This window comes from Aspergillus pseudoviridinutans (genome assembly GCF_018340605.1).
Source record: "Aspergillus pseudoviridinutans IFM 55266 DNA, scaffold_3, whole genome shotgun sequence".
NCBI classification, from domain to species: domain Eukaryota; kingdom Fungi; phylum Ascomycota; class Eurotiomycetes; order Eurotiales; family Aspergillaceae; genus Aspergillus; species Aspergillus pseudoviridinutans.
In genome coordinates this window covers 475,651-487,411 of record NW_025091283.1, presented here as the reverse complement: position 1 = coordinate 487,411, position 11,761 = coordinate 475,651, and the positions used below count along the sequence as shown (strand labels likewise).

The 11,761-nt window shown below is 49.6% G+C and overlaps 4 protein-coding genes across 4 annotated transcripts; all 4 read left to right on the top strand.

Annotated features, from left to right (window-relative positions):
- Positions 1 to 86: 86 nt before the first annotated feature.
- Positions 87 to 843, top strand: Asppvi_003887 (NPP1 family protein; the record flags this gene model as incomplete). Its single annotated transcript, XM_043299844.1, has 2 exons — positions 87 to 298; positions 351 to 843. The coding sequence occupies 2 exons, from the start codon at positions 87 to 89 to the stop codon at positions 841 to 843; spliced, it is 705 nt and encodes a 234-aa protein (XP_043155779.1).
- Positions 844 to 1,493: 650 nt separating this feature from the next.
- Positions 1,494 to 2,540, top strand: Asppvi_003886 (uncharacterized protein; the record flags this gene model as incomplete). The annotated part of the gene is made up of 1 exon (XM_043299843.1): positions 1,494 to 2,540. The coding sequence occupies one exon, from the start codon at positions 1,494 to 1,496 to the stop codon at positions 2,538 to 2,540; it is 1,047 nt and encodes a 348-aa protein (XP_043155778.1).
- Positions 2,541 to 2,915: 375 nt separating this feature from the next.
- On the top strand, positions 2,916 to 4,310 carry Asppvi_003885 (uncharacterized protein; the record flags this gene model as incomplete). Its single annotated transcript, XM_043299842.1, has 2 exons — positions 2,916 to 3,209; positions 3,366 to 4,310. 2 exons carry the CDS (start codon positions 2,916 to 2,918, stop codon positions 4,308 to 4,310), a joined length of 1,239 nt encoding a protein of 412 aa, XP_043155777.1.
- A 2,906-nt stretch (positions 4,311 to 7,216) lies between these two features.
- Positions 7,217 to 10,724, top strand: Asppvi_003884 (pyridoxal phosphate-dependent decarboxylase family protein; the record flags this gene model as incomplete). The annotated part of the gene is made up of 7 exons (XM_043299841.1): positions 7,217 to 7,366; positions 7,469 to 7,844; positions 7,897 to 8,259; positions 8,315 to 8,909; positions 8,976 to 9,084; positions 9,132 to 10,054; positions 10,106 to 10,724. 7 exons carry the CDS (start codon positions 7,217 to 7,219, stop codon positions 10,722 to 10,724), a joined length of 3,135 nt encoding a protein of 1,044 aa, XP_043155776.1.
- Positions 10,725 to 11,761: the final 1,037 nt, after the last annotated feature.

Sequence of the window (11,761 nt, the reverse complement as noted above, 5' to 3'; positions counted from 1 at the left end):
TAAGCTCATGACTATAAAGAGCCCAGATATTTCTTCCTTGTCCGTCGCGTGGCTATTGTGCAGCTCATCGCTCGGACTCGCGCAATATGGCCTTTCTTCTCACTCTCGCCGCTCTCGGAGGCTTCGCCCAGGGAGCCGTGCTTCMACGAGCGAGCATCGACAGTGATGCGGTGGTAGGATTCCCCCAGACGGTTCCCAGCGGTACTACCGGAGAGGTCTATCTTGCCTATCAGCCGTACCTCAAGGTGGTGAACGGTTGTGTTCCCTTCCCAGCGGTCGATGCAGAGGGCAACACCAAGTAGGCTCTCCCATGGTACGACTCGATGTTCTGTTGAAGCTAACATCAACAGCGCTGGCCTGGCCCCGACAGGAGCATCCAACGGCGACTGCGCCAGCAGCACCGGCCAGATCTACGTGCGCGGGGCCACGTATGGTGATTACTACGCCCTCATGTACGCATGGTATTTCCCCAAGGACGAGCCCTCGACTGGGCTCGGACATCGCCATGACTGGGAGGGAGTCATTGTCTGGCTCTCATCGTCCACGTCCACCTCGGCTGACAACGTTGTCGCCGTGTGTCCGTCCGCCCATGGTGGCTGGGACTGCTCGACAGATGGATTCACCCTCAGTGGCACCAAGCCTCTCATTGACTACTACAGCGTCTGGCCGGTGGATCACCAGTGTGGCCTCACCACGACTGTGGGAGGTACACAGCCCTTGATTGCCTGGGAGAGTCTGCCAACCGTGGCCCAGACGGCACTGGAGGACACCGACTTTGGTGCTGCCAATGTGCCTTTCAAGAATGCCAACTTTGACTCCAACCTGGCCAAGGCGACCTTTTGAGTGGAGTTAGCACGTCAAAAATGGTCGAGGAATTCCGCCTCTGTTTCGCTGCCGAATGTCTGCAATTGGGTGTGGAAGAGGGGATGCAAGTTGGTTTCCCACATTTACTAAGCGGAAATTGCAAGCACCGGTAATGTTTGCGTCCATATCATCCTCGAATCAGATAGAAGCACACTTTCATCATCACGCATTCACACGTAGGGTTTTCCGCCTTCAAGCCGCCTTCAATCCCTGTGTACCCCAACTTATCGGACTTTGTAGTAGCCGAAAGCCGAGTGGGATCATGAGACTCTCGATGGAGATGCATCAGATCGCTCCCTCCTTGGTCATGTTTCTGCTCCTCACCGGGTGATCGACACGTCATCAGTCCAATAATATCCGCCGTTGAAGGAAAGCCCTATTAAAAACTCGATCGGAGATAGAGGCCCCCACTGCTTCGGCGCGGACGATCAATCAGTATCGTCCGAAACCCGAAAGCGAGGAGCAACATTCGTCTGGGCCAGGGAAGAAGAGTGAAGAGGAGATGACCGACATATAAATACCCGTTTAGCTCGATCACGCCATCCGCAAGCTGGATGTAGCCATCATCTTGATCTCTCATTGATCCTTTTTCACGTACTGCTATACTGCCAATCGCCCATTTACCCATCATGGCTGACGTCAACAAATCGCCGTCTCAGTCCCGCCTGCTCCTGATCAGTGTCCCTCGCACGGCGTCCAATCTCATGCTGAAAATCCTCAACATCCCTGGTCAGAAGTTGGTCACCAACGAGAAAGGAGGCTATTTCTTTTTCAACGCCTTTCTCAAGGTCTCCTTTAATGGCCGCCTAACTCTACCCGTAGAAGAGTGGAGCGAAGCCCAGAAGCAGGAGATCCGCGATGCCTTCCAGGAAGCTGTCGATGGTCTCGAGGACTGTGCTCAGCGAGCAGAGCAAGAGGGGAAGATTGCATTCGCCAAAGAGCACGCCTTCTGGCTCACTAATCCAGCCGAGTTGGGGAATTGGGCCGATCATGCCGCCAGCTTCCGACCGCGCATTTCGGACAAGTACGGTCCCTCGCAAACCTTCTCCCCTCTCAATCATACTGTGCTGCCTGACGAATACCTGCATACCTGGAGACTGACTTTCATCATTCGTCACCCAGCCTTGGCTTTCCCATCGCTGTGCCGCGCCTTGCAAAAGTTCGGGCAAAGCGGCCTTTCGCAGAGGGAGGACGGCGCCGGGTCAATAGAAACCAATCTGACGCTGAAATGGACGCGAATGCTCTACGACTGGTGCCTCGAACAGCCTGACCTCCCCGGAAAGCCCCTGGTGGTAGATGCGCAGGATATCATCCACAATCCGCAGGTGATGGTCCGGTACTGCGAAGAGACCGGCCTTGACCCGAATGCGTTGCAGTTTGAATGGGAGAGCAAACAAGAAGTCCCGGACCGGCAAACATTGGGACCTGATTCTCAAAGTCAGAAAAAGTCCGACGTGGATTTTGACAAGGCTGAGGCAGAGGCGGTCATGCTCTTGACCCTGTCGAGGTCCACGGGGATCATCAAGGACAAAACGCCGACCGCGGTGGATATAACAGCTGAGGTCAAGCAGTGGAAAGAGGAATTTGGAGAGGAGCTGGCCTCTATTCTGGAGACCACGGTACGCGATGCCATGCCCGACTATGAGTATCTCCGAAGTCGACGCATTACTGTCTGATCAAGGGCTCGGCAAGAGCCGGTCGGATTGTTTGCTTAGTCTATAGTAAAAATTATGGGCATGTATAAGGGAAATCTTGACGCTCTTCTAGAATCTGTGCATGTGTAACCGAGTATTTTTTGACTTGTTGCAATATCCCAAATGAGGCCTATATTGAAGATCGACTAAAAAGAGATACTTCTAACCACATTGAGCGCGGAGATGGCCCCGGGTAAATGAAACGCTCCATCGGGGATTCTCCCCGCAGAGACGTAATACGGAGAGACGAGTCAAAGCCAGCTGGCCTAAGCTGGCTGATATGAGAGTTCGACCACACGAGGATATGAGGGTTTGCCTTCGTAGATGCTTGGTTGACCCAATAGCGGGAGCAGAACCATGAGACCACTGCAGCGGGTTATTTTCATTCTCAGTTGTTTGTTCCTTATAGCTCTGGTTCTAAGGCTTCGAATCGGAGGAAATATCCCTGGCAGCCTCGCGCCCCAATCTTTTCCCCGAGTGAGCGGGTCGAAGCAGCATTTATTCAGTAATCGGTCATTGTCTCACGCCCAATGTGCTGCGGCTTTTCCTGGTCTATTCAATGAAATCGAGGATGCTGTTTCTCGCGGACCTTTCACTCTCACATGGTCGCGATTAGGAGAGCCGTTACAGGGAAGCATCAAGGACAATCAGGTAGGTTGCAGGACACAAGCAGTTGGATTTTACTGACCGCAGGGCAACAGCTGTACGTCTTAAACTGGCAGAAGAAGGCATTTCTATCAGAGCAGATGCTCAATGTAACTCCTCATCCTGGCCAAATGAATAGACGTGCACATAACGCTTTCCCAGGAACGGACAGCAGCTCTGAACCAGCTCTATCGCGCAATCGTCACTTCTCCAGAGCCGCTGCCAGACACTCTTTTCGCCTTGAATATCCAGGATCGGCCGATGGCACAATCGTGGTCATATGCGCTTCCAGCCGATCCCACAGCCACCAAGGCGGGGGACTTTCTCATGCCGCACTTTGCCTTTTGGGCATGGCCGCTTAAGTATATTGGATCCATGGACCGGGCACTGACCGCGGTCACCGAGATCGAAGCGAATTGGACATTCCACACTAAGATTCCACAAGCAGTCTGGCGCGGTACACCTTGGTTCAACGACGTGCAAAACCATGATCTCCGCAAGCGACTAATTCAGGTTACCACGAGCAAACCCTGGGCGGACGTACAAGCCTTGAAATGGGAAACCAACGGCCAGACGGCCGGTAACGGGCTGGCCATTGAGGACTTCTGTCGGTACAAGTACATCATTTACACAGAGGGGGTTACCTACTCTGGACGGCTGCCCTTCCATCAGGCTTGCCGCTCCGTCATTCTCACGCCGCCCATGGCATGGATGCTGCACACCACACATCTCGTGCGACCAGTCTTTTCGAGCACGTTATTACAGACAGAGCCCAGGCTGGGACCTCCCCATCAGTCGGATCGCATCAAGCGAGCCTGGCGGACTGATCTTGATGCCGGGGATGCCAATCTGGTGATGGTCTCGCCGGACTGGTCCGACCTTGAGGCTACCATCGCGTGGTTGGAGAATCATCCCACAATAGCACAGGGCATCGCTGATCGACAGCGTGAGTTGTTTAACGACGGAGGATATCTGAGTCCTGCCGCCGAGACGTGCTACTGGAGAGCGCTGATCAGGGGCTGGAGTAAGGTTGCGGAGTCCGAGGGCAGGGAGTGGACTGAACACAAGGGTGTCAGATGGGAGCTCTTTAGTCTTGGAGGATTCTGATAGAAGGAGCTGGGAGACACATTCTTGACCCCACAAAATGACTGTCCAAGCCTGCCCAGCCTTTAACGACTATCGCTAGGAATCAACACTAATGAAAAGGCAACGCCATTCCAACCACTGCCTATGATTTATAGGATAGATTCATCGGAGCACCGATTAATTTTAAGAGTTCTAAGGAATTCTTTTGGAAACAGCATGGTAGCATGACCCTATATTATATTAGATTAACAAAGTTCCTTCCTTTCCTTGGTAACGTCCAACATATACGCAAATTAATTATGTAAGGCACAGATTATTAGAAAAATTCCCAAATCATAGAGAACCAGATCAGGAGTATTACGAGATGAGACTTAAGTTGCCGCAGCCATGTTGCATTAACTGCAGCGTAACTATTTTCTCACTGATATGGTGTCTGACCTCTCGTTTTAATAAAACTGCTGAATGCAAAATCAGTATAAGCCAACAATGGGATCTGAGAGACTGACCTGATAGTATGGAAGATCACCAGCACAGGTTGATTTGGATATTTGTACCAGCGTGACAGACCTGCTCCCCTGGAGGCACCGGAGGTTTGCCAGGTTGCCAGTACTTCTCCTGACATTCTCCAGTAGATGGGTTAGGAATAATAGAGATAGACCCGCCAAAATCAGGCCGAGGCGATTTTGCGACCAGGTCAAATGTGTATGAGGTGTTAGTTGAATCAAATTCATAGCACAGCTCCATTGGGTTATGCGGAGGACCAGAGCCCTGACTGAATCTCACATCCACCTCACCCTCCTGACGGAGTTGGATTTTCGTGCCTTCAAATGGCCCGAGATAAGAAGGGCCATCATGCCCGCCCTGCCAAACCTCTGAAAAGTATGCATCGAATGGGCAGTCATTGTGGATAAAGATAGTACCTGGATTGTCTAAATAAGGTTTCCAAATGAAATGCTGATGAGCGAGAGAAGGGAGCGCAAGAGCAGCGATGATGGAAAAGACGGAATCCTTCATATTGTCTGTTGGTGCTGGGACCTGGATATAAAGGATTTTATTGCAGGAGTATAGTCTTAAGAACCAAGAATCCAAAGTCGGGAAACCAATTGCTTTTATACAGAGAGGTTATCTTAAATCCAGCAGGTGGCGAATAGTTAATGACAACCTTGTACCTAAGTCCAGGCCCTATTTAGCTCATGTATTACCACATCTTGGGCTTACCAAAAGCACTGATTATACCGATAGGAGTGATGGCTTCTGTAAGAATCAGACGTCATTTCAGTCCACACCTTCCGTTTTCAAAGATTATACGTCTACAATAAGAGATGGTACCAGTTCCGACCTTGAGCTGGAAATTCTAATAATTCTAATAACAGCATTCAAAGATAAGCGTGTTCAACAGCATTAGGTTTACTTTGGCAACTTGTTTCCGCATTTCATATCGAGAACTTAGAAGATCACGCTTTGCTTAGTTGTATCCTAGGGGATGACTAACATGTGACGTACTCCATAAACGTCAATCGACCATTTAGACCCCACAAATACATAGTAAACATGGAATAAGAGTCTAGGGAACTCATATTCTAGATCCAACTTTGTCAGCATTAGAGTGCTACCAGTCGGCCGGGCTCTTCATGGTTGCGGACCCAACAGACCAGAGGCGGTAAGACACAAGATAACCATGAAAATTTATAATCCATAAACTCCTGCAAGCGGATAGCCATGATAAATTCTTTACGCACTGTTGATGCTCACTATTTCCCTTCTCGGCCGCATAGAGGGCCCTAAGAGGAAAGGAGGGTAGAGAGAATCACGCTGCTGGTATATACATATTACAACGTAACCTAGTATACAGCACGTTGTAGAAGCCTGTTCATGCACTTTAATTCTGTGCTATCAGACTTTGTTCCTTCTCTTCCTTTCCCTTGCCTGTATTTTCCAGTGCCTGTTTGTCCTTCAATATTCCCTACCTTCTCCCTATCATCTATTATGTTGCCTTTGACTTTTCTATCTCATCATCAACATCAAATTTACCCAGGTGTTTATTCACACTGCGGGAAAACACTCCGGTTACCAACACTGACCACCTGTGCTGATTTTGCATTCTCCCGAGACGGGCCGTTCCGGCCCATCCCTGGCCTATAATCTATGATACTAACAAGAACGAAGATCGTCCGATAGTCCTCATATCACGATTAACAGAAAGTTGGGCAGTGGCCGCAACCGGCGCCGGCATGTGCTGGGAGCGATGGCCGACACACCTCCAAAGAGGTCGTCGGGGATGGCTATCAGTGATAGCTCCACCATGATGCAGCCATGTTCGGTGATGTAACGGCAGTATTAAGGTTGGAATATAGCAGTCGCCTCATAGATATTGCATCTTAAATCATGGCGTCAAATGCTTGAATTCGGTCTGGCTGGCTACAAGATGCCTTACATTTTAGCAATCTTGATATATGGTTACTTCTTTGACAATAATGACGCATAGAGTGAGGATACATCCTTCTCGGAGTACCCATGGATATGACGAGCCAGACGTTTTCATCAATATGCAAGCGGCAGTAGCTGCATTACGTGAAGCAGAAGAATCCAAGAGGTGCTCATCTCGAAGCTACTACTCCACCTGGCATCAGCACCGACCCATCATATTGGTATCTAATGCAGATAATTCGTCCAAGACTGCTTAATGGAGGGTGTTGATGTCAACTGGCGAACACGTCATGATGAGGGGGAATTACATCTGCGACGGGCTCTAGATCGTTCTCCTGCGATTCAAACAGTAGCTCCACAGGGAGGAATTAGGTATATAAACGGCGGTCGATTGGTCTGCTTCCAGTCTCATACCTCAGCGTTAAGGACGATAACCGCACAGCCAGACCGCCAACTCATAACCTGTTAATTGACTATACTTCGAGACGACTTGATCGACAATGTCATTCGGAGGAAAAGAAGAATTCAATAAAATCAACGCTTTCTTTATCGGGCCCAAGGGCGCCAACCTGCCCGATTTCCGGGCTAACATCAATACTATCCTAGATGAGCTGCTAGAGACCAGGCTGGATTACATGCCCAATGACACTGTATGTGAATAGCTAGCCTAAGACATTGCGCTTGTTGTCGATGTTACATGCTTGCAGTTAGGCACTGAAATCCAGTATGATCGGTAAACTAAATTTGCACAGAAATTCATTTCGAAAGATGTCCGGCGTTCAGAAGCCTTCTCCAAAGTTCGAGACACGGTCGGAAATGTAGTGAGAAAGACTGCCCAGGTACTCGGAGCACATTCAGTACCCTTCTGGACGCCGCGGTATGAAGGCCATATGAGTACAGATGTAACCATGGCATCCCTGCTGGGGTATTTCATGACCATGCTGTATAATCCCAACAACGTGGCTCTCGAGGCTAGCCCTTTAACTACCGTGGCGGAGTATGAAGTCGGGCAGCAGCTATGCCGTCTCTTCAGATACAACACCGATACAAAAAAGAAAGACTTGCCATTGGCATGGGGTCACATCACTTGTGATGGTACTATTGCCAATCTAGAATCTATCTGGGTCGGTAAGTGTCATGAGCCCAGCCTATGTCAGATCTATTGCTGAACCTGGGCCAGCGCGAAATCTGAAGTTCTACCCTTTGGCACTTCAATGGGCTATGAATACTGAGGGCGCGCTATCCTTCATACCAAACTTCGAGGTTGATTCCTGGGCCGGTAAAGATAAAGGGGAAATCCCGAAAGACTTCAGGTCTCTGAATACGTGGGAGTTGCTTAACCTACGGCCCAAGACAGTCCTTAACCTGCCAGACATTCTGAGAGAGCGGTTTGGGATTACCAGTGATTTTCTGACAAAGGCTCTAAAGGAGTTCAATATTCAAACAAGAGGCCGAGAGCCATTGGAGCAGAAATTTGGGATTGAACAGCCAATTCAGTATCTTATAGGAAAGACTCGGCATTATTCTTGGCCAAAGGGGGCCGGTACGTGGTTGTTGTTCCAGGCATTCTTGGCTTGATATCAAGTTAACCAATGTAGCAATTACCGGTCTCGGTGACGGGAATATCACCGAAATCGATGTCGATTTTGATGCCCGCATAGACATTGATTTGCTCGAGAAAAAGCTCAAGGATTGTGCCGAAAAACATCAGGCCGTCTATGCTGTGGTAGCTATTATGGGCTCAACGGAGGAAGGAGCAGTGGAGCGGCTAACCGACATCCTGAACATTCGGGAGAAAATGCAAAATGAATATGGAATGTCATTCCTTGTTCATGCCGATGCCGCGTGGGGCGGCTACTTTGCTACCATGCTGAATCCAGAAAAAGAGCAGCCTGAAGGAAGTCCAGAAAAAGAGAAGCCTGGAGGAAGATCAGGAAAAGAGAAGTCCGGAGAAAACGATCCTAATGGACTTGTACCGTCCTTGTGTCTGAAAGAGAGTACCGAGGAGGATCTCCGAAAGCTGAAAGACGTCGACTCTATTACTGTTGATCCACACAAAGCCGGCTATGTTCCGTATCCAGCGGGAAGTCTGCTGTACCGCGACGGTAGAATGAGGTATTTGGTGACGTGGTCAAGCCCATACCTATCACAGGGTTCATCGGAAAACATTGGCATCTATGGGGTAGAAGGAAGGTAAGGCCCAATGCAACTGCAGCCACCATTTCTGGGAGCCAGATGCTTAGGGATTTCTTCGAACAGTAAACCTGGGGCCGCTGCTATGTCCACGTGGCTTTCAAACATCGTCGTTGGTCTTCATTCTCACGGTTACGGCACGCTTCTTGGTGAAGCAGCGTACACCAGTGCCATAGTAGGTTTTGCCGGAGATGGTCTCAGATGGAGGCTAACAAGTGCCAGCTATCTGCACACTATGCTACGATGGGTCATACACCTAACGAGGAGGGAACAAACAAGTACTTTGTCTGTGTGCCCTTTAATTTACTGAACGAAGAAAGAATGAAGGGAGAAAAGCCAGAGAATCCAGGTGGAGAATATCCCAAAGACGGGAAAAGCTTCTTTACAGAAAAGGTGCTGCGGAAGAGGCAACGGATCCGAGAAGCTATCATCAACAAAGACAATGCAAAGATTCAGCAGGACGAAAACACGATTGAAGCGCTCCGCGAACTTGGCTCGGACTTGAACATCAATGCGTTTGCACTCAACTGGTATGATGAAGATGGGAATTTGAATACTGACCTCGAGGAAGCGAACTACTTAATGAAGCAAGTTGTGGACAAGCTGTCTATTACTTCCCCTGACACAAAGCCAGCGGAAATACCCCTATTCCTAACATCAACAAAATTCGAGCCAAAGCTCTACGGCAAATGCGTCCGGAGATTTATGAATCGACTAGGTGTCAAACCATGTGAGGAGGATATGTTTGTGATACGCAACGTGGTCATGAGCCCATTCCCAACCCAAGGGGATTTCGTAGGTCGCCTTATGAAGGACTTCGAAGATGTTATTATCGAAAAAGTTCAGGAGTGCCGTGTTCGAAACAAGAAAGGCAGCAGAAAGGTCAAGTTCCTGGTGCAGGGCAATACTAAAGTGTTCCTAGTCTTGCAGACATCATTCCACTGGGCTACTCTACGGCAACAGGTTATCGTCGAGGCGGAATTGGACGATCGTCTCCATGAAAAGTACACACGCCTCAAGGCCGACTATCCGGGGGACACAATCATACTTGAATCCGAGAAAGAGATTGACCTGGAGGCGGAGCTAACGAAATTGGCGTCTGGCAGCACCTCGTTCGGGGCCAAGATTTACAGGAAGACAGATCCGTACGTCCTAGTCTGTGCCCTTGGCATCACCAACACACTGACCATATACAGGAAAACTCACTACACAGGCAGCGTGAAGTTAACACATGTGGTCAAAAGCCGTCCTCTTAACTCTATTTATCGAGACCTTGAATATCCTCCAAAGTTCATGCCTTTCTATCTCTATGGCACCAAGGAGGAGAAGCACATTACGCATATGCTCCTCAAAGCCCCTAACGCTGCGCTCTCCGCCAGCAATGTCACCTTTGCTCCGGAGCTGGGTGAGGATGCTTACGCCGAACTGGCTTCTGGGCTCATAGTGACCCTGTCAGGGAATCCTGAGGCTCCCATGCAGCCATTCCTAACTGACGCCGAGTTGCGGGATCCCAACTCTAAGTATGTGTTGCCGGAAGAATTCCCCTTCAAGAGTCAAGAGCAATTCAACGTGAAAGTCTGGAAAGATCCCAATGGGCCAGAGGCAAAGGGCCCAGGGCTGCTAAATGGCCTGGAACGCTCATTTGGCACCTTTAAGATGACTCTGGGTGTTGACGTGGACGTGGATGCAAAAGGACCCAATGAACTCCCAGAAGGAGTCCCCGGTAAACCTGGTGTGGAGGATCCTAAGTCAGTTAAGGAGGAGCTCAACGATATCGAGAAACTAATCACCGACAGTCGTGGAAGCGCTTCTTAGGTATGCTTGAAGGTTGGGCTCGAAGAGTAATTGTGTTTGGTAGTGATTCAAGAACGGCTTATACGCTGAGAACGAGACCCGGGAGACCGGTAGGAGTAGAAAAACCAGATAATGTACGGATGTTCAACGTTTCTTTGAATCATAAGTGCAATCGGGATAGCCTGGGATAAGTTAACGAAGACCGACAGGCATTCGCAGCCGTTTGATCTTGAGCACTGCCGCCCATGCCTTCCAAGGGTGAACTCAAGCCTCAGTGCCCTCGTATCCGCGAAGGGTTGTCGTCTCTCACCCAGTCAGAGTCTGGTGATCTAGAAGTCGCCCAACTTGTCTGTCCGTGGTTGGCCCAATTGAGAAGATACCACTGACATCATCAGACGGTTTGTAAGGTTTGCCTGGAGATAACTAGCTACCAGGGGTTAAGTTGAATGCGAGACCCCTGGTCTTCGCTAGGGTTTGGCTGTTGCCACCAATTGTGCGTGAGTGGAAGATGTAAGAGCCGCTACAATCTCTGTAGCTGGATCGAGGTTTGTGTACACTGCCAGCCAACTCTGGCTCCCCTGCCTGTGACCTACAAGACGGCTCTCATGGCTCTCCCCACGCCTCCCCTACCACCTGGAAAAACCCCCATGCCTGCCACTGTATTGCGTCTTCTAGCTCTCCCTAGCATCAGTCTACAGACTAGGGTCACCTGGGACTCCTTTAGAGTTGTTGCTGTAAAAGCATCCATCGTTTTCTGCGGTTCTGTGCACCCTACAACACTACCACTGGCTGAGCGGCTGCACGTAGCGCCTCTTTTCATTTTGGCGCCCTTTCCCTCCCTCTAAGGATTACGAATCTCTGGATTGAGAGCTTCCATTGCCTTATGCACAGAAGGCAAACTATGTCTCTTGGCAGAACTATATTTCTGATCAAGCTCCTCCTATGAAGAATCGAAAGAATTTACCAATGTTCCCATTATGGCATCTGTGACGTACTGATTCTCTTTAGTTTGATTTGGGCGAATGTGTGTCTCATATTACTAGACCTAACCTAGCAAT